This window comes from Apodemus sylvaticus, chromosome 6 (genome assembly GCF_947179515.1).
Source record: "Apodemus sylvaticus chromosome 6, mApoSyl1.1, whole genome shotgun sequence".
NCBI classification, from domain to species: Eukaryota; Metazoa; Chordata; class Mammalia; order Rodentia; family Muridae; genus Apodemus; species Apodemus sylvaticus.
This window is the reverse complement of record NC_067477.1, coordinates 89,376,061-89,395,102: the sequence shown is the minus strand read 5'-3', so window position 1 is coordinate 89,395,102 and position 19,042 is coordinate 89,376,061. Positions and strand designations below refer to the sequence as shown.

Below are 19,042 nucleotides of genomic sequence, written 5' to 3'. Positions count from 1 at the left end.
AACATAAGTTGGAAAGTTAAAATTTATTCAACTAAAGGCTATCACATAGATGAAGATAAGGCAGTCTATAATTCTAGAATTTTAAGAAAAGCACAAAATATACATTCTTACCACACCTCTAATTTTCCCAGAGCTACACGTTTCAAATACTTAAGTTTTAGATAAAATTCTCTCACTCGGTGAAAGCTGGTACAAATAGACAGGAATTTGATTTAAATATGTATTTTCTATTAATTCATAACAGATCCCTACATCTCTGAATATTAAAAATGACAACCCAGATACTTTTGTATAATAAAGTAAACTGCAAGTGAAATCAGATATCAAATAAAAGTGTTATTAAGAACTTGAAAGGTCTGGTAACACAGTAATGATGCCATAATAATTACATCATCAAGAGCAATAATGAATTATCCTATTCAAAAAATTTAATGAATGGTGGTCATTTTGGTATTACAAAAGCAGGAGTCTAATGCCTCAAAATTATGTGGCATGTTTCTTTTCAAAACTTATGTTTCATCTTTCAAAATTGCTGTGCACCAGGGAGGCAAAACAATTTTCAGTGATGGAGAAATTGAAGGACAGAGAGGTAAATGGTTTGTCTGAGTCACAGACTGGGTCAATCCAATGCTTAATATATAAGTGATGCCTGGCCCAGTCTTTTTTTTTCCTTAAAATCTTCTGCTCTGCATTGGGGGAAGGGGATATTAGAGTTCTTTCTGCTGGCCAATGGTAAGCTTGAGAAATTAACTGTGAAGGCCTTATCCACACCAAAATGGAAGCAAAGAAAAATGAAACTAATCCAAACCACACTGGTTTATTCATCCAATGGCACCAAATAGTATTGCCATTGAAACATAAAACGTTCTGGCTTTAGTATGGTCCTTTGGGGAATGAATTTCTTTGACAACATTAAAAGTAGTGCATGTGTGAGCTAGCAAGATGTGGTGGGTGAGACCACCAAAAATGGTGGCATCCAAATGCCAGCTGTTGTCTCATAAAAGTGCAGGGGTTGGGCATTTATATACAATTAAAATAAATGACAGAGGAATAAAAATACAATTTTCATAAGTGAGGATTTGAAGACACCACCCCTCCCCCGCATCTTATTTATGGCTTCAATTCTACTTCCATTTTTCATTTCATTAAAATCAACTGTTTACAAATCTTTAAAATTTCAAGAGTGTAATTGATTTAGGATTTTCATGCTTTTCTTTTGTAAATCTTATAGAGGTCACATTTTAAGTCTGCCTTCTCTTCACATATGGTATATGATCATAGAAAGATGACATTATATTCTATTAATAATCCAGATGTAATAAAATTTTAGATCTAATAAAATTATCTGTCTCAAAGATATATGTGAGTCTGCACTTAGAAGAAGGCTTGACATCAGTGCTGACACTGGTGGCAGGGGTGGGAACAGCCTTTACCTCCACAGTGTCTAGCATCTGACTTCTATGGATGGATGGTTTAATTTACTAACATCTGTGATGAATTATCCTGTGTAAAGCTGATTAATATTTTGTAACAAGTAAAATATATATTATTTTAGAGAATGTATATGAAATTATTATTTTTGTCTTCCTTTATACTAGGACAATTACTCCTCCTAAAGATCCTATTTCAGCTGCCAAGATTTTTTAAACTAAATAATTCTATTGAAGGCTCCTGGGAATAGTAAAATGTTGTGCTTGGGGAGCCTTTTGAGTTAGGTATTCTTCACTACAGGATGAGTGAATTCCCTAAATAAAGTCCCTCACAAAACCATTTCTATAAACACGTTCTGCTATATGTCACAGGCTGAACCTCTAAGCTCTACCTTGGGGTATGCTCAGGTCTGCCACTCAGTATAAGTATTCTTGGGATTTCAAACTCCTAGGATTAGCTTCCTCTTCTGTAAAAATGAGGACCACGATCTCTCCTTCACAGGGAGGATATTGGAGCCACTAAAATTATACATGTGAAAACTACTAAATGTTTTTATGTTAGCAGTCATTAGCCAAGTAAATTATTTGTATATGATCTCATGAAGCCACTCTGTACTTTGAATGCCTTTGATCAAAGCTGAAAACAGCAAAACATGCTTGGGATGCTCTTCCTAGCAAGGTCTCAAGTCTACATCTGTAAGTAATAGAAGTGAGTTCGTGGACAAGATGTTGCTTGTCCTGGTTTAGGCTGAGGGGTGCATGACTCACATTGAGTGGGGACGGCACTGCTGGAAGTCCCAGAGTGATATTGGGCAGGGAAGGGGAGGTATAGAGACTTAGCAGGTTCATGGAATCTTCATGAATTAGAATGCGCTGTTGTGGAACCAGTTGCTGTTAAGAAAATGAGAGAAGGAAAATCTCAAAACATCACAAAGTTATCAGTTTTCTTAGTAAACGTTCAGATCTCATAAAGCAGTCTCTACATGATCACAATGAAGGAAAACATTAAGCACTTACTGTTTGTTTCTATATTGAAGCTTTATAGTATAGAATTCAAGTGAAATATATTATCAGAGATCTAAAAAATTATCTAACAGCATTTCTATGTTTATCCTGGAAATTCCTTTGAAAATATGGATATTTTCATGTTTTTCATTTATTCGGAAACTACAAGAATCACAGTTCTCAGCGACTGATGAGTATTTATAAACTTTCTCATCCAAAAAGGAAGAAGAATAAGTTTATCAAATAGTCATAGCTTTGACTATAGTTTTATTTCATTTACTGGGAGGAAACTCACAGGAGATTAAGCAACAGTATATAAGGCTTCTAGATTAATCACATTTTAATATAAAAGTATTAATAATCTATGGATGGTGTTATTTTACAACATATACTTTCAAACCTAAATTTAATTTTTTACGAGATCTCTATTCCAGAATAATATGCATTTACACTAAAATATACTCTATGTTTTGGCATCTCAGTGCTTTTTTAAACAAACACCTTTTTAATCCAACACTAAGAGAAATGTGTTCGTACATGTGGCTTACTGTGGTTGCTTGACTTACATCTTCTGTTTAACTCTTGCTCCCCTCCCAGAACTTTTATACAATAAGAGTTACAAAGGTCTTATTAGACTAGGGAACTCTGGCCTGATATTGTTCCCCAGGGTACAACATCCTGAAAAAGAATACTCCATGTTACAGTATAACACAGTGACTGCTTTCTTCCCAAACAAAAAGCATATGGGACTCCAATAATAGACCACCTCCAAGAGAGATATTGCACACACGGGCTTTGACTAAAGTAAATATAATAACTTGTCAAGCATGTTTGGAGGAGTTGTAGATTTTCCTCAGGACAAACCTGGGATATCAATTAACAAGGGAAAATATCATGTGCTACTGCAATGCAGCTTTGGAATGTCACCGAAGAGTGCCGTGCCACCAAAACACAGGATGTTATTCCAAAACGTTATCTCAATCATTCAGCTGTTTGGAGATGAGCCTCAGCCTTAACATAATACAAGGAGAAGCTCAACGTGGAGTTTTCCTATTGCAGCATGGAGAATCTCTACTTCAGGCTGTGTTTCGCCTTAAAAGAACACGTCAGCTATTCATGCATGAAAATCATGTGTGATGTTGATCTATTAATGCTCCATTGCGTTCATATGGCAAAACTGAAGCTGTCTAAAAACCCCAAAGCATGAAAATTACTGGGAAAGATTTTTAAATTATAATGTATGAGATTATAATTTTATTTTAGGAGCTATCAGTAATAGTCAAATATCTGCTCAAAGTAAAATAGCAAGCAGCTATTTTGTTTACACAGTTGGCTTTGAAGTCAGTTTTAGTATATAGTATATGCATGAACCGCAAAAGATACAAGCAAGCGAAATTGTTTTATTAGGTTACTGGCAGCCAATACTAGTTTAAAATAAAGGAATAGCCTATTCATATGTATTCATAGAATAGAAAAAAAGTCGGAACTTTAATTGAGAATTAACCATTCAAAGTTATGAATGATTCCCACAGCAGTGGCTTGACAGGAGTCACGACAGGAGAATGACACAGGCTCAGATACAAGGTTTTTTGCTTTTTGTTTGTTTCTTGTGTGTGTGTGTGTGTGTGTGTGTGTGTGTGTGTAACTGAAATAACTTTTTTAAATACCCTTCTACCCACCCCATACATGAAGAGAACACACTTGAAGGAAACTGAGTTCTTCCTCAGATGTGGTGGAAGCAGCTGGCAGGCTGCTCACGCAGACTTTGTCTGACATGAAGGGATTTGTTGATATTCCTTTCTGGGATGGCAGGCTCTAGAACTTTAATATAAAATTCTTGTGCCTCCATCTTTCATGGTGGCATATTAATTTCAAGTGTCTATCAATGCCCTGGAGGTTAGCATTACTAATTCTTCCCAACTGCCTCATGACCATAGTTCAGATCAGGAGACTGAGGAAAGAACATGAGGCATGGAGACTCCCAGTGGGACCAGCAGGGTCATCTCCGCATGCATCCTACCCTACAGCTGCCCCCTGAGGAATGGAGACAGTAGAAACAATTAAGATTCATGTTGTGTCTGAGTAATCTAGGGTTCATGAAGAGAAGAGAGGGGAGAAAGTAGAGCCCATTAAGAAGACAGACCTTACAGATCTTACAGACCGGAGGCTCTACAAACCACACGAGACATTCCCTAACATTACCTGGAATCCAAGACATACTCTCCGCCCCCATGCCTATGGTTGGTCTTCTCACAGACACTAATCATATGACCCTTGGGCACGACTTATTGCTCTCAACTTACGTAAAGAAACAGGCAGAGAGTCTGCGGAGGTTTTCAGTGCTTAGGACCATAACTCACAGAACGAGACAGTCATTTCCTTTCAGATTGTCATTTTGAGCACAGTTGTCCCCACAGGTTCTCTGTAGGAGAAGTCTATCTGTTGTGGGTCCATGTATCTTAATAAAATGTCAAAGTGTATTCTCTATTGCTAAGTGCAGCGTGTGCAGAGCCATTCACGTAGACAGGAACCTGTGCTCTCCTAGGCTGATAAGCTCCGCCACCTCAGCACTGTGAAAAGCTCACAGGGATCTGCAGGAAAACAGAACTTTTCCAGAAGGTGGTCTTGAAAGAGCTTGGGGCCATCCTTGGTGCTCTATTGCTGAGATGTCAACATATCACAGTTTAGAACATTGGAAAGATGACTTCAACATAACACATCTCCACAAGTGGAAACGTAATTCTGTAGGCAAATGGACTAGATGCATTCAATGAAAGGCTATCATATAACCTTTATGTCACCATTAATGCTTAGCTCATCAGTATTGGGTAATGTTGTTAGGTGCTGGGCAGGCAACGAAGTCTAAACCTTCAACCACGCATGCTCATCAGTTGCTAAGAGAGCGGTGAACAAGCATCAATGGGCTGTTGTAACCACTATTATTATATCAAAACTAAAGCTTTTGAATGGCACAGAGATGCCTATGTGAATTTAGGCTTTCATGGGTAACTAGCAACTCATCAGGAACATACAGGATGAACCTAGAACTGAGGTAGGGGAGATGTTCACATTTTAGTAAGATCTTTCAAAACTGTATTTAACTTCCTTTTTTTTTCATGATATTGTTAATTGGAAGTATTTCTTACAGATGAATAAAGTATATGTTGACTGAAAAATATTTGCCTGCCAGAGGAGATATTCATTCAGCCATTGACATTAAGAAGATACTGGTTTAAACAAAAGGCATCAAATCTCTCCAAAGGTGAGGACTAACAAAAGTTAGAAAACTGGCCATTGCCAATGTTCTGGATGAAGGAAGCCAAAGGGATGTCCTAGACAAGTACAGTTATTCTGGCCAACAATTCAAAATATAAACCACAACTAAGCACATAGTATGGAACTGCAGAAGCCTTGACTGAAATGAGAGCTTCCAGAATGTCTCTCAGAAGTGGTCAGAATGGCGTGGATACACTCTTAGCATTTCTTGCTGAGAAACGGGGATGGGCAGATAAAATAGTGCGGCAGGCACCATGGAGTTTAAAGTGATTAAAAGCATTTGTAAGCTATTGCTGGATCTCAAACACATGGCTAGTGAATAAAAGTAAGAAACAGACTAAGGCAAATGACAGCGTACCACTCAAATTCTCTAAAATTCACCTTCAACCACGCATGCTCACAGGACAAAAACTACACATTAAGTATAGCAAAACCCCAGAAAGCATGACTGCCCTGGAGACAAGAAAGGCAGAAGGGGAAGAGAAATGGACAAAGAGAGAGAGAGAGTAAAAGAAGGTGATAGGGAGTGGAGGTGAGCAATTCAATGACTGTCTCTCTTACTGACTCCGTAGCTTGAACACACATATGTAAAGATCTACCTACTTTCAATAAGCTTATAGAAAAAGTGAACATAGAATGTTCAGTTTACTCATTGTTCAAAATTGTCTACAATAGGCCAGAGAACTGGAAAAAAGAAAAGAATATAGACCTTACATGAGATATTTAGACTAGTAAAATAAATATTTATTATTCACAATTCTCATCTGAGCTCTTCTATTCTTGGGCTGTGGATACAGACAGACACCTACCTTTCCTAGAAAATAGTGCCTTCAGTCTAAGACAGAACCCTAACTATGTTTTGAGGTAGCATCCACATCTATCAGGATGGCCTACAGGAAGACATACTTAGGTCAGGTGACTTGAACTTCAAATTGTAGACTATTTAAAAAACAATGGCTTAATATTTGTATATTGATTTAGCAATACTTTTCAAGATTATATTTCTTTTCTATGCTTCTTTCAGAAAAAATAAAAGCTCCACATAATAAAATTGAATTATTTTCAAAAAGTAAAACTTCTAAAGTTTTAATTTTTTACTTTATGCTGGAGATCATATTACTATGTAATATTAGACCAAAATCAGCAAGATAATAACAGTCATTTTTATAGACTACATTCTTCTGCTTCCCTAAATCCTCCTTAACTCTTCCAACCTCTTTACATCCCCGCTAAGTTCAGATTCTCTTATCCTCTCTTCTCTTTTTATTCTCTCTGAAAAGAAAGCACCAAAAATTAAAATAAGAATGGAAATAAAAACAAAAAATCAAAACAAGCTAAACCAAAACAAAATCAACAAAGAGCCCACAGAGAAAACATGGAGCCTTTTGTTGTGTTGTCCAGTCACACACAGGCATGAATGAGGCTTGCCCTGGAATGTGGTTACCCATTTAGAGGGGGCGGAGAACTGGATAGGTAGAATCTTAATTTTATTTAGGTGTATGTGTGTGCATATGTGCACATCTCTATGGGTGCTTGCGGAAGCCAGAAGAATGTGTCAGGACCCTGGAGCTGGAGTAACGACTGGTTGTGCACCATCCAGCGTGGGTGCAGGAAACTAATCTTGGGTCCTCTGGAAAAACAGCAAGGACTGTTGAGCTGCTAAAAGCCCTGGGAACTGACTTGCTAACTCTGTATTTACATTTTCTAAAAGATCTCATTTTGCAGTGTTGGCTCCTGTAACTATTGTGCCATCATGGCTTTTTTTTTTCCAAGTGGGGGAAAAGGTACTCTGAGGTACCCATGTAGACATGGAGATGGCATAGCAAATGTCATAATGACTATCACAAACAGCAGGCAGATGAGCTACGGGGCTGGCGCAATACAAATGTCATTTCCGGTGATTTTAGAACACTTCACCCTTATTATTAGAATCATTTTTTTCTTTTCTTAAATAATTTGCTCTTGCCTGAAAAAATCATTTTAAAGCATAACAGCAGAGTCAGCTAGTAATATTTAAACGGAACCAAAGCAGCAGCTTGGCTACTGTTAAGTCAGCTATCAAGTAAATCTACTGGATCTGGACTCATGGTGCTAATATGCACGGAAGCATATTTGAACCCGCAGGCCCACAGTATTAATGATCCAAGCAACTAGATGGCTATAGACATCTCCGATGGGAGCTGAGAGCAGAGATGCTTGAGGTTTTAGTTCCCAACCAAGTTTACAAAGGAATAAAGCAAGTAGCTCCAACAGTCTGGATGCTGGGACTGAGCATATGTAAAAAATAGGAGGAGCGGAACAGAAGTGGTCAGAGCAGATGGAGACTCATTCTCACGAGAGAGCTGCTGGCCCAGAGACAAACAACTTAATGAGTTTTCCCTATGAAGAGTCCGTGCTGATGACAATAGCAAAATGGACTCCTTTCTCATTTCAGAATGTACCTCCTGCCTTGCAAACACTGACTAGAAAGTGGCAGGAACCGGTATTGCTACCTCTTAATCGATCAGGAATCTGAGAATTAATAAAGTTTGGCAACTTGACCAAGTGGTTAGTTACACAGCAATGCTTGCACCCCATCCTCAGACAGATTACTTACATATCCACTCTACTGTGCATGCTAAGTTTTAATCCAGAGTACATCCTCATTCATTCCTGCCTCTGTCTCATCTACATTGGGTGGGACTTGTGACTTATAGGATAGAAAACAAAATCACTTCATCTAAGGGCTTAAGAAATTTAGGTGTGCCTTTTCCAGTCTCCTAGGCAGCAAATGCAACTAGATTCCCATTTGTTTATATGTGGGCTGAAGAATTAGGTGTTATTATTCTCTACTTATAGGCATAGCACAGAGTCATTTACACCCTGCTGCATTTAAGTTGGTGATGAGATTGGTCAGGACCTTTTGTGTGCTACATAAAGACTGCACCACTAAGAGACACACTCAACTCTGTTTTCCTTTTCTTCCTATTGATACAGGTTATCAGAATATTGGACAGACTGGTCTTAGCTCGCTCTGATTCCCTGGTAGATTATGAACTTGAGACATTTATTCCATTAAGATGAAAACCTATGTGTGTAATTTCATCAAAGCAGGATATTCTGTAAATGGAGAATTACATACTTGAGCATTTTAGCATCAAATACTGTAATTTTGATCAATAAATTTCTGCTGCTATGAAATCACATTCTATTATCAATCTTACAGAGTAACTATTCAAAAAAACCACAGAGCAAATTCTAAGTGATTGCACACTTGGCTGTGTCCACTTTCTCTGGGTGGTAATGTGTCACAGCTAGGATGCTAATTTGTTGACAGTCTGCCTCCTTACCTATCCAGACTGAATTACAGGACAGAGCTCTGTGAATGTAATACAGCAGAAAACACATGTTAGCCATCAGGGCTGTATTTTTGGTTCTGGGCCATAGAGAGGCTACCCATCGGTGCAGAAAGGTCTGCCCACCTGGCCTTTTGGACCACAGTTCAGGCACACAGTTAATTCATTATGAGGAAAGTCGCCGCTTGCTTTTGAACTAGCCTTGTGAGCACTGGAAGTGGATGTCCTGCTACTGACCTGGAGAAATCCCTCTACCCTTTAAACTCCATTAAATCACATTTCCTTCTGTTTTGTTTTGTTTTTCTTTTTTGACTGGTGGGGGTGGAAGGAGAGATTTGCAGTGACAGGGTATGCTCAATAGCTAGCTGAAAAGCAAGGAGATCCAAGCCTAATTTGTATACATAAAAGGTTTAGAAATAAAATAAGTAAAATGTCTTGATTTAAACACTCCATTTTGGCTGTAGCTATGCATGTATACAGCTATACACACATATATACACATACATGTTTAAAACTAGACAATATTGAAAATGTAGTAGGTCACAATGTGCCAGAAGAGGAAAAACCTTCCATTTCGCCATTTTGTTTTCACCAACACTTCTTCCTGGGTTGTACTATTATTATTATTATTATTATTATTATTATTAACAACTGAACAGTGAATAAATACATTTAGTAACATAGCAACTCTCAAACCCCACTCTTTGTCCTCCCACCTGAACTGTGATCAAATCCCACATGCTGTCCTCACTCCTTCACTAAAGATGCCCAGACAGATATTTTAACTCTTTCTGAATCTAATAAAATGTTAGAAAGCAGCTAAGGACCCACAGCCGAGTTACCACACTGCATCTTAGAATTATCCATGCTGTCAAATGTAGTACCATATGCTGTCATTTATCGAGGGTACAAACAGCCCTAGGGCTGATCAGAACCTATCAATCAGTGTCTTTGTGGTTAGTGTGATTCACGTTAATAACTTACTATTCATGACCAAATTGTTTTTTTTTTCTTGGAAATTAATTAAAGAGCTACAGAATATAGAAAATCACTCAATATGGGGAATGTAATCTCAGCCCCTGAAAGTCCTACGTACATGTGTGATCATAAGTATTCATAGACTAGTCTATCTTGCATCATATTTTGGAGGGTATAATAAAAAAGTTAGCAAGTTGCAAGATAGTATGAAGCAGGAAACTATGAGGGTCTTAGAGATTAGTACAGAGCTCTGGATGTTAGCCTTGAAGTAGCTCAGAGGTGCTCAGAAGCAGGACCCTGGACCTTTATAACTAATGTTCTCTTGCAAATAGAATAGAAGGTTTAGACTCTGGAAGATGATGTCCTCCTTGGGTATGTCTCACATCTGCTCCGAGCAGGCACCTGGGGACTGCACAGATGTGGATGCTTTAAGTCAAAAGGCTGTACAAGGCCATGCGATGTCTGCTGGAATGCTCCCAGACTCACTCAGAGTTAACTACTTTTCAGACAGAAAATCTGCCACTGTCAGAGCGAGGTGAGACGCTCGCCATAGAACTTTGTCCTTTGAGTCCCAGCATTGTGTGGGGGAGAGGCTGGAGGGTTTTGGAGCATTCTCCTTGCTCAGCCATGGCCTTTATTTTTTTAAACTTTCTTGAGGGTTTTTGAGTTCGTGAGAAACCAGAGGTCAAAGTCAAGAATGTGAGGCCTTTAAAGCATCCATTTCCACTGCTTATATTTCACCTAATGATTTTGTAAAATCTAGTAATTTTATGTGTGTGCATGTGTGTTTGTGTGTGCATGTGAGATGTATGCACTGACAGAGTGGTGAAGGACATTTCTGTCAGTAAAGGTGACTCTAACATCAGGGGCTTATGTCAGGAGACAGTAAAGTGACTCCCACATAGGTAGAAGTGTCTTGGCACAATGTGGATAATGCTATGGCAAGGAAGCTGCTGTAACCCAATAAATGACTGATTTGACCAATGCCACTTGGCCTCAAAGGACGAAGGCTCTAGAATACAAAGGGAGAAGCAAGTAACAGTCATGTAGGAGACATCATCGCAGCGCCTCTCCCTGCACAGGATGCATAGGGAGGAGGCGGCATGATGCGTAGACAGAACAACTTTAGGCCTTTGGTGTATGGCCAGTCGGATCAAAATAGCTCCATTAATTTGGCTACCTTCCTGCAGTCCACACAGAAACCACACGACTCATGCTGATACTCACTTTCTTCTTAGTATTGTGTCATTGATTACAACAAATGATGATATTTTAAAGCAATCTTCTACATTAAGTCAGTTTCCCTAATGGCGTTCACAGTTTTATTTATCCTTATATGTATATCCCCAGGTAGAATGACCATCACGAAGTAAATACTAAATAAATGCTCACTCAGTGGCATTCTAGTTCCCTCGATCATAATACAGACATCAGTTGTCTTTCTATTATACTTTATGTCAAATGAATAAAATCTCTTTCATTAGTAGTTATTGTGAGAGGCATAACATGGATTTGGTGGGCTTATTTATGGGTCTACACCGATCAGAAAAACTGGTACCCAGGCAGGGCTACAAATCTATATCATTGGGCAGCACAGAGTTAGCATAGCTATGAACATATTAATTCTGATTTGCATTTCAGTATACTTCCAACATGGATGATTATGAAATCACCTGTAAATATAATCAAGTATATTCAAACCCACATATAAAACTCTATCACCAATATGAAACAGTACAAAAGACAACTAATATTTGTTCATAACCGGAAATTCTTGGGCTCTGTTTATAGATTTATAATGTGTGAAAATTTGGAAGCCTGGACTCAGATATACCACTTTGTGACACAGAAACTCTTTTCAGACATGGATGAAGTGGGATCTTACCTCGGGGAGAGGCGTGGGAGGCAGAACTGAAGCCTCGTTTTCGGTAACATTCCCAGCAGGCCCATTGTTTGGTGAACTGGGACCTGACCCTGGAGAGCTGCTACTGACTGAGGATTCTGAAAAACATGGTAAAAGACACATGCATTCATGAACAGCATGCAAAGGCGAACTCCACTGGCTACACTACCTGGCACTTGGTGTGATTGATTTTACTGCTGTGTCAATGGCAAGCACTATACAGAAAGAATGGAGGAAAGGAACGTTTCTAAAGTTTTCAGTTTCTTTCCCTCCTTTGTTTTCAATTACTATTGAAGTACCAGTTAACATTAACACTTTCTATTAAAGATACGAGTCTAAAAGTCACAGAAACCATTGATGAGAAAAGGAGAAAAGAGAGATAGTCCTTTAGTTGTTCTCAAGATATTATGAAAGTATACAGTGATTGAGATAATAAATTTGCATATAGTGTAAAAGCAAGTTGTTAACACAAGAGATTCTCAGGGAAACCATCCCGATGATGATCCATACATTGCTTTTTATTTGATATACTAAGAATACATCGTATCATAGCATATGCCAACCAAATTGCTTGAAGAAAAAGAAATAGAAACTAAAATTCTCTACTACTGCATTGATAGCCTTGTAACATGTCAGTTGACTTTAATTTTACCCCAGTGAATTTCTAGAAGATGAAAAGGTGTCAAATTTAGTAGTGTAAATATTTAAATACAAATTAAAAGCAAATTCCTTGAGGCAAAGTTTGAGATCAATAGTACTATTTACTTGCTAATCTTTAGTTACAAAATCCATGCAGACCTCAACATATAAAGTGGTCTATTTAATAAAACATCCAATTAAAAATTGAAAATCCCAGTTCCTAGAGATGTATCTGCAGAAGTCATTGTATTGAACCCTGGGAAATTATCCATGGCTTGGTCCTTCCCACACTCTACAGTCACTTGGAGTGTTTTCTAAGTGCATCATCTACACTGTGTTAACCCTGGTCTGCTCTGCTCAGTGGAACTGCTCCACGCTCTGCAGAGACCCAGGGCAGGGTCCTCAGTCTCGACTGCACATTTTCTTTAGATGCTATGATAATGTTACCTGCATCCTTCAAAGCCTCAGCTGCTTCACACCCCTGGACCTCGCTTCTCTAATTCCACCTGGAAACTCAGCAGGGCTTCACACCGCCTGCCCCTGTCCCATGCTGCAGGAGCTCTTGGTTTTTCCCTGACTTCCATCAAAACAACTTTTGACTTCCTTCTTTCCATTCTAAATATTGCTATTGTGTTACTCTAACATATGGTGCGATTAGAAGACTGGCAAGTTGGTAATTGGATTCTGGTCCTAATATCTGCCTAGTATGGTGTTTGAACAAAATTTTGGTATCATACAGGGTTATGCTCCTTATTTTCACTGCCTTTCTATCCATATGTTTTGATTAATTTGGTCATTTTTAACTTTGCCTTTTATAGTGATTCTTCTTTTATATAATATGAAAGTATATATACTTTTTACACACATAGATATATATGTGTATATATTGTAGACACAATATACATATATATATACATATACATACATACATACATACATACATACATATGTACATACATTCATACATATACTGAAACAGGGTCACACCATCCAGCCCAGGCTGACCCTACTGACTCTCCTCTCTCTGCTTCCCTAGTGGGTGCATTTCATTATATTCATGCCACAGCCACACAGCTTATTTTCCTTTTTCAAATGCACTTTAAATATTGTTCTTTTAAAGACATTTTAATATTTATTGTGGGTAAAGTTGTTATTTTTTTTGTTGTAGTTTTGTTGTTTTTTTTAAATTAGCTATTTTATTTATTTACATTTCAAATGTTATCCCCTTTCCCTGTTTCTTGCAAGTACTTCTGCCCCTGAATTTTACAGCTGTGAGGCAAGGCTGAAGCCAGGACGGTGGTGATTTCTCACTAATATTTCATTTCCATACGTTTAAAAACAGTATATTCTTAAATATTCTTCTGTCTTGGCCATTTTAGATTATCTTACTTTATGTGATGTTAAAAAAGAGCTGTTTTGCTGTGTAGAAACCTGTGTGATTTCTGCCTAGCAACCACTGAACAGCCTAGCAACCACACCACGGGAGAGCCTGACTGCCCAGAGGCTCTTTGGGGATAAACTGGGAGAGCCCAGGAGAAGGAGTGAGCTTGGAACCGGACTTGAAGAATAATGGAAGCAAGGAAAGGCAGAGGAGACAGAGGGGGAATCACAGTAGGCACAGGTGGTCAGGGCATAACATTTTAAGAGAGGGAAACGTTTGGAGAAAAAAGGGAAGAAAATGCTTGAGTTTGAAAACGTGCGAAATGATAATTTGTTTTTACAAGTCAACTGTGAAGAGGGGGCAAAGGAGAGAGAGAGGACACTTCCTCCTGTAAAGGGGAAAGAGAAAAAGGCAGAGAAGAGACTAGCAGAAATGACACCATAACTATGAGGGCACTGTGGTCATCTCCAACAGGTTACTAAAAACTTTCGCTATTAAAACAGAGTTCTTCAGATTAGATGCGAAGCCATAGGAAGGGATCAGGTGACAACACCTGTGTGCTGAAGTTCAGATCCCCCAAAGACAGCTAGACCCAGTGGAAAAGTCTAGTTTAGAATAAAAAGTAACAAACTGAACACTTATTAAAGCATTGTAATGGTGGTCTACAAGCTGGGCATGTGTTCAAGTAGTGAGCACAGAAGCCATGCCTCACCAACTTCCTGAGACTAGAAGGGATGGATTGCAATTGCATAAATTAAGAAGAAAAATCTGTAATTCCAAACTTAGGACTTGGTTACTATAAACTTGCAGTAATACAGATATTAAAAATAAATATTGTTTGTTTCTTCAACATTTTACATCTCTCAAGGAGTTTTCAAAACATAATCACTAATCCTTTTGTTCACATAACAATACCAGTCCATTTTGGTTAGAGAGGAGACTGAGGTCTTTGTTTTCAAATGGAAATAATCTGTCAATTTTTAAGCTGCCCTACCATTTGCATCCAAGTTATTTCACCTCTTTTAGACTATTCTCTTGATTCTCCTCTCTAAACTTGTTCTGGCTAAAAGAGAGGCAGGACACCCACGATCTAAAAAGAAAAAAACACAAGGAGTGAGATCTGATCTGGGAGAACCAACACCAACTGCCTACCTTAGAACTTCCTTCCAAAACAGAACATAGCTTCAGACCATGGCCTATTTCCTCTGTGCCTGATCAAAACATCTGCGTCTGAGCTATTGCACCAAGTAACCAGGAAACAGTAGTCAGGATTTACCTCTGTTAGCCTTTCGGGTTCCTGCATCCTTAAGTAAGCAGGAGCCAGGATTTTTGTGGCTAGCCATTTGGGTTCTTGTATTCTTAGGTACTTCTCTAATTTCAGAACAGGTACAAATGGGACAAAGGGGTTTGTAAGACATCAGGTTGAATTTCCTAACATGTTCCCCCCACAACTAACCAGGCAGCTAAAAAAATATGAACTCTTCCATTTGAGACTAGTGAAAACGGCAGCCTTTCCCCCTTCATAAAAAAGCAGCATTTCCCCCGCCTGTCATGAGTCCCAGGTCACTAGTAAACACATAAAGTCATTTATGAGTTCTGTAAATTTGTTGAAAAGTCGAGGTTTTGCTGTTCCACATAGTTTAATTTTCCCAGATGTATTTCCTACGTCCATGTCTGGGGAAGGGGAGGAGGGTGTGCTCCTCTTGATCCCCCACCCCTGCTCATTTCTGATCAGATTTCATTAAAAACTATAGTCTATTAGTTGGCATTTCCCAAACAGACTGCTTGCTTCTAAAAAGAGCAGGGCAGGCTTTGGTGTTGCTCGGCTGTGCCACGCTGTTCAACCCCCCGCCCCCGGTTTCATTTCCTGCATCATAGAGCTGGCAGATACAGAGCAAAGCTTACTATCGAAACTATTTGTGTGTTTTCAAATAAACTGCCTTTCAGGAAATACTTCTCAAGATGCAGGAGTATTTTGATTCTAAACTTTACCAAAAATATCCTATGACCAGCAAGTGCCAGCGTGTGACTACCCACTCCTGAATTACCTGCCACCTCAAACACTCGCTTCTTGAATGAAGTGACAAGGTTTCCGTCTTTCCGCCTGAGTAAGGGGCTGCTTCTCCTCTCTGCCACTTTCTGTTTTAACCTGGACCGCACCTTCAAGTTGGGCTCTGAGGCTGGGGATTGAGACAAAGAAAATAGATAAAAATTAAAAAATAAAGAGCCAAATGCTCCTGGGTCTAAATGTTAAAAAAATTAAATAAAAATAAAAAAGTAATGCCAATCTTCTCCCAGTCTACTATTCTCAAATGAAAAACCCAAGCATATGAATAAGGTGGTAACTCTAAATTAAGCAAACAGACCAGTACAGGAATCATTTTACAAAGTAAATTGTTGTCCTTCTCTTAACATAAATGTGAAATAGAAGCAAGAATAACTTTTCTACTTAACTTTTATCTAGCACAACCATGATTGTTAATGGGAGGTTGAATCACTAATTAAGGGTAGGTCTGAGTAAGATTTATTACACTTCATTGGCTGGCCCCCTAATTCTCTCAAGACTGAAATTCAATAACCACTAAAACAGTAACTTAATGTGAGGTTGGAGACTGACCTGACTCCTGGTAACAAGAAGACACCTCCACAGAGCATAATTTATGTCTAATTCTGACTCCTGAAATATTTCTTTGTCAGTAGCTTCTAACCTAAAACTCTGGGAAAACACACTGAACAGGATAACACAAGAACCGGCATCCCTCTGAGTAACTCCTCCCATGTCCTCAGAATCCAGCCAGGAAGAAGGGAACCTGACCAAGCTGGGAGTGAACGCTTGCAGTTAGGGTGTCTGCTTAAAAATACCAACTCCCCTGACCTATGTGTATGGTACTATTTCTTTGACTAATTATTCCAAAAGGTGAATCTAAATGTTAAGGGTTTATTATATTTTTAAATAATTATGTTTAAAGAACGGAAGCACTGAAAGCCATCTTTGTGTACTAGAATTCTGTTGTCTGTGTTGTTGAGGCTGGTGGTGTGATCATAAGGCTGTTTCTGATGAAAACAAACATTTTATCATGTTTTCTATGTTACAACACTATCCTATGCATTTTCTCAATACTAGCTTGCTTACACATAAAACATGCATATGATATAAACTCTATCAGTAATATAGTATTGATAAGGAAGTCAAACTGCTGAGGGTCAGTAACTTGTCCAAGGTAGAGGGCTTGAAGGGAGGAGGCCATGGTTGTATCCAGGCTCACAGACCTATCCTCAACAGGACAGCTACTCCTCTTTGCCTCACAGAGGAACCTCATACATATTACAAGAGAACTTTTGTAAAGTGCCAATGGCTAGACACAGTGATCCTGGAGTTTCTCATCAATGAAATCTTTCCTTTTAAAGAAGAATAGCAGTAGATCTCAGATCACACCCCACTGTAAGACAAACACATCAAATGTCTGTGTTTCTCTTGTTCTCTTCCCTACAGTTATCAACTTAAACTGAAAACTGCCACATTTCTCAGATATAAATATAATGCAAGCTCTTTATTTTTGTGTTGAGTATTTGATATTGTGACGGAAAGTATTAACAATATGGAAACAAAGGACTGTGACTCTCCAATCTTTATTATAATGACATGGTATCTGTCTTGCCTATGACCTATTCAGAAAAAATAAACAAAAAACCAAAAACCTGAGATTTTTCTCCAACTGAGATCTACTCAAAACTTTCAGTGAAGCCTAATGGATTAAACATTAAAACTTGGCTGGCCAGAAGGAACAAAACCACTGACTTATCACTCCATGAGGCAGTGGATGGGAGACATGGGATGCTTACTGGTGGCCTTAGCCTTGTACATCCTGCCTTCTCTTCCTCCCTGAATGTCAGTGATCCATGACTTTAGAACTGAAGAATCAGTTGGTCCTTCAGCTTCAGTCACGTGGACAGCCTCTTGCTCTTGCCATCTGCTGTGTGCCTCCACATCCAGTTAGCCCTGTTTACTTCCATGTGAACAGCATTGGCAACCAGCAATGAAGTAAGTTCTGTAGTTTTTCTCCATTTTTCTTACCCATCCATCCATCCATCCATCCATCCATCCATCCATCCATCTATCCATCCATCCATCCACCCATCCATCACTTTCTTGGCATCAATGACTTGCCTCTAATTAATAGAGTGCTTTATAAGTTGAAATTAATAAAGATTTGGATGGAATAATGCCTCATTCAAGATAAGCCATTGGATGCTTCTAAATCAGAGAAGATATTTCTCTAGAGATATTGGACAATGTTCGAGACATCACTGGTCATCCTACGGGAAGATGATAATAGCATTAACATGTAGAAGTCATGGTACTTTCAGTCATCCCACAAGTTGAGGGTTCCCTCAATGACAAGGAATTATCTAGGCCAAAATGTCAGTCATATCAGTCAGTGAGAGCTGTCAGTAACTATACCACCATGGGATGAATAAAACAGACAATAAAAACTGCAGGAGATGATCAAAGAGAATGTGAAAAGGTTGAGCAATAAAGGGAAATGATCAACGATTGAGGAGTGCTAAGAGGGAGTCTTGATTATTTATCCTTGGAAATTATTTCTTAAATGTTTTTAATCTATTAATATTCTTATCTAAGTCTTTTAACAGGATATAACCACGTCTATTTACAGGGTAGAATATAATGATTTTGACCTTTTCTATGTTGAGTATTGATCAACTCAAAAAGATCCAGTTGTCCTTTATCTCAAACATATGATTTCTCTGGGGTGAGAACATTCAAAATCCTCTCTTACAGTTATTTTGAATTGCATGATACAACACTGTTAATTATTATCATTGTTCATGTATCAGAACACCAACCAATATCTCTGCTACTGTGCTGTGACTTTTCAGCCATTAACGCATTCTCCTCTGTTTCCCAGAGCCTCTGGAAACATGGATTCCACTGTTTCTGAGACTTCAGAATTTGCCCCGGAGTAATTGTGCAAATACTACTGATATTTATGTTTGAAGTAATCCTAGCCAACTTTTTTTTGATGGTCATATGTATGTCTGTGTCTGTACCTATGTCTGTACCTGTGCCTATGTC

The 19,042-nt window shown here is 38.6% G+C and overlaps 1 protein-coding gene across 20 annotated transcripts in view; it reads right to left on the bottom strand.

Annotated features, from left to right (window-relative positions):
- Hdac9 (histone deacetylase 9) overlaps positions 1-19,042 on the bottom strand; it is an 858,974-nt gene that overhangs the window by 340,719 nt on the left and 499,213 nt on the right. For 16 of the 20 annotated variants that reach the window (XM_052185941.1, XM_052185944.1, XM_052185943.1 and 13 more), the window contains 3 exons: positions 15,996-16,127; positions 11,910-12,025; positions 2,199-2,321 (listed from right to left, as the gene is read on the bottom strand). In XM_052185941.1, coding sequence (XP_052041901.1) covers positions 2,199-2,321; positions 11,910-12,025; positions 15,996-16,127 — 371 coding nt within the window. The remainder of the gene's footprint in view (positions 1-2,198; positions 2,322-11,909; positions 12,026-15,995; positions 16,128-19,042) is intronic. The other 4 variants (XM_052185952.1, XM_052185954.1, XM_052185957.1 and 1 more) reach the window with 1 other exon arrangement.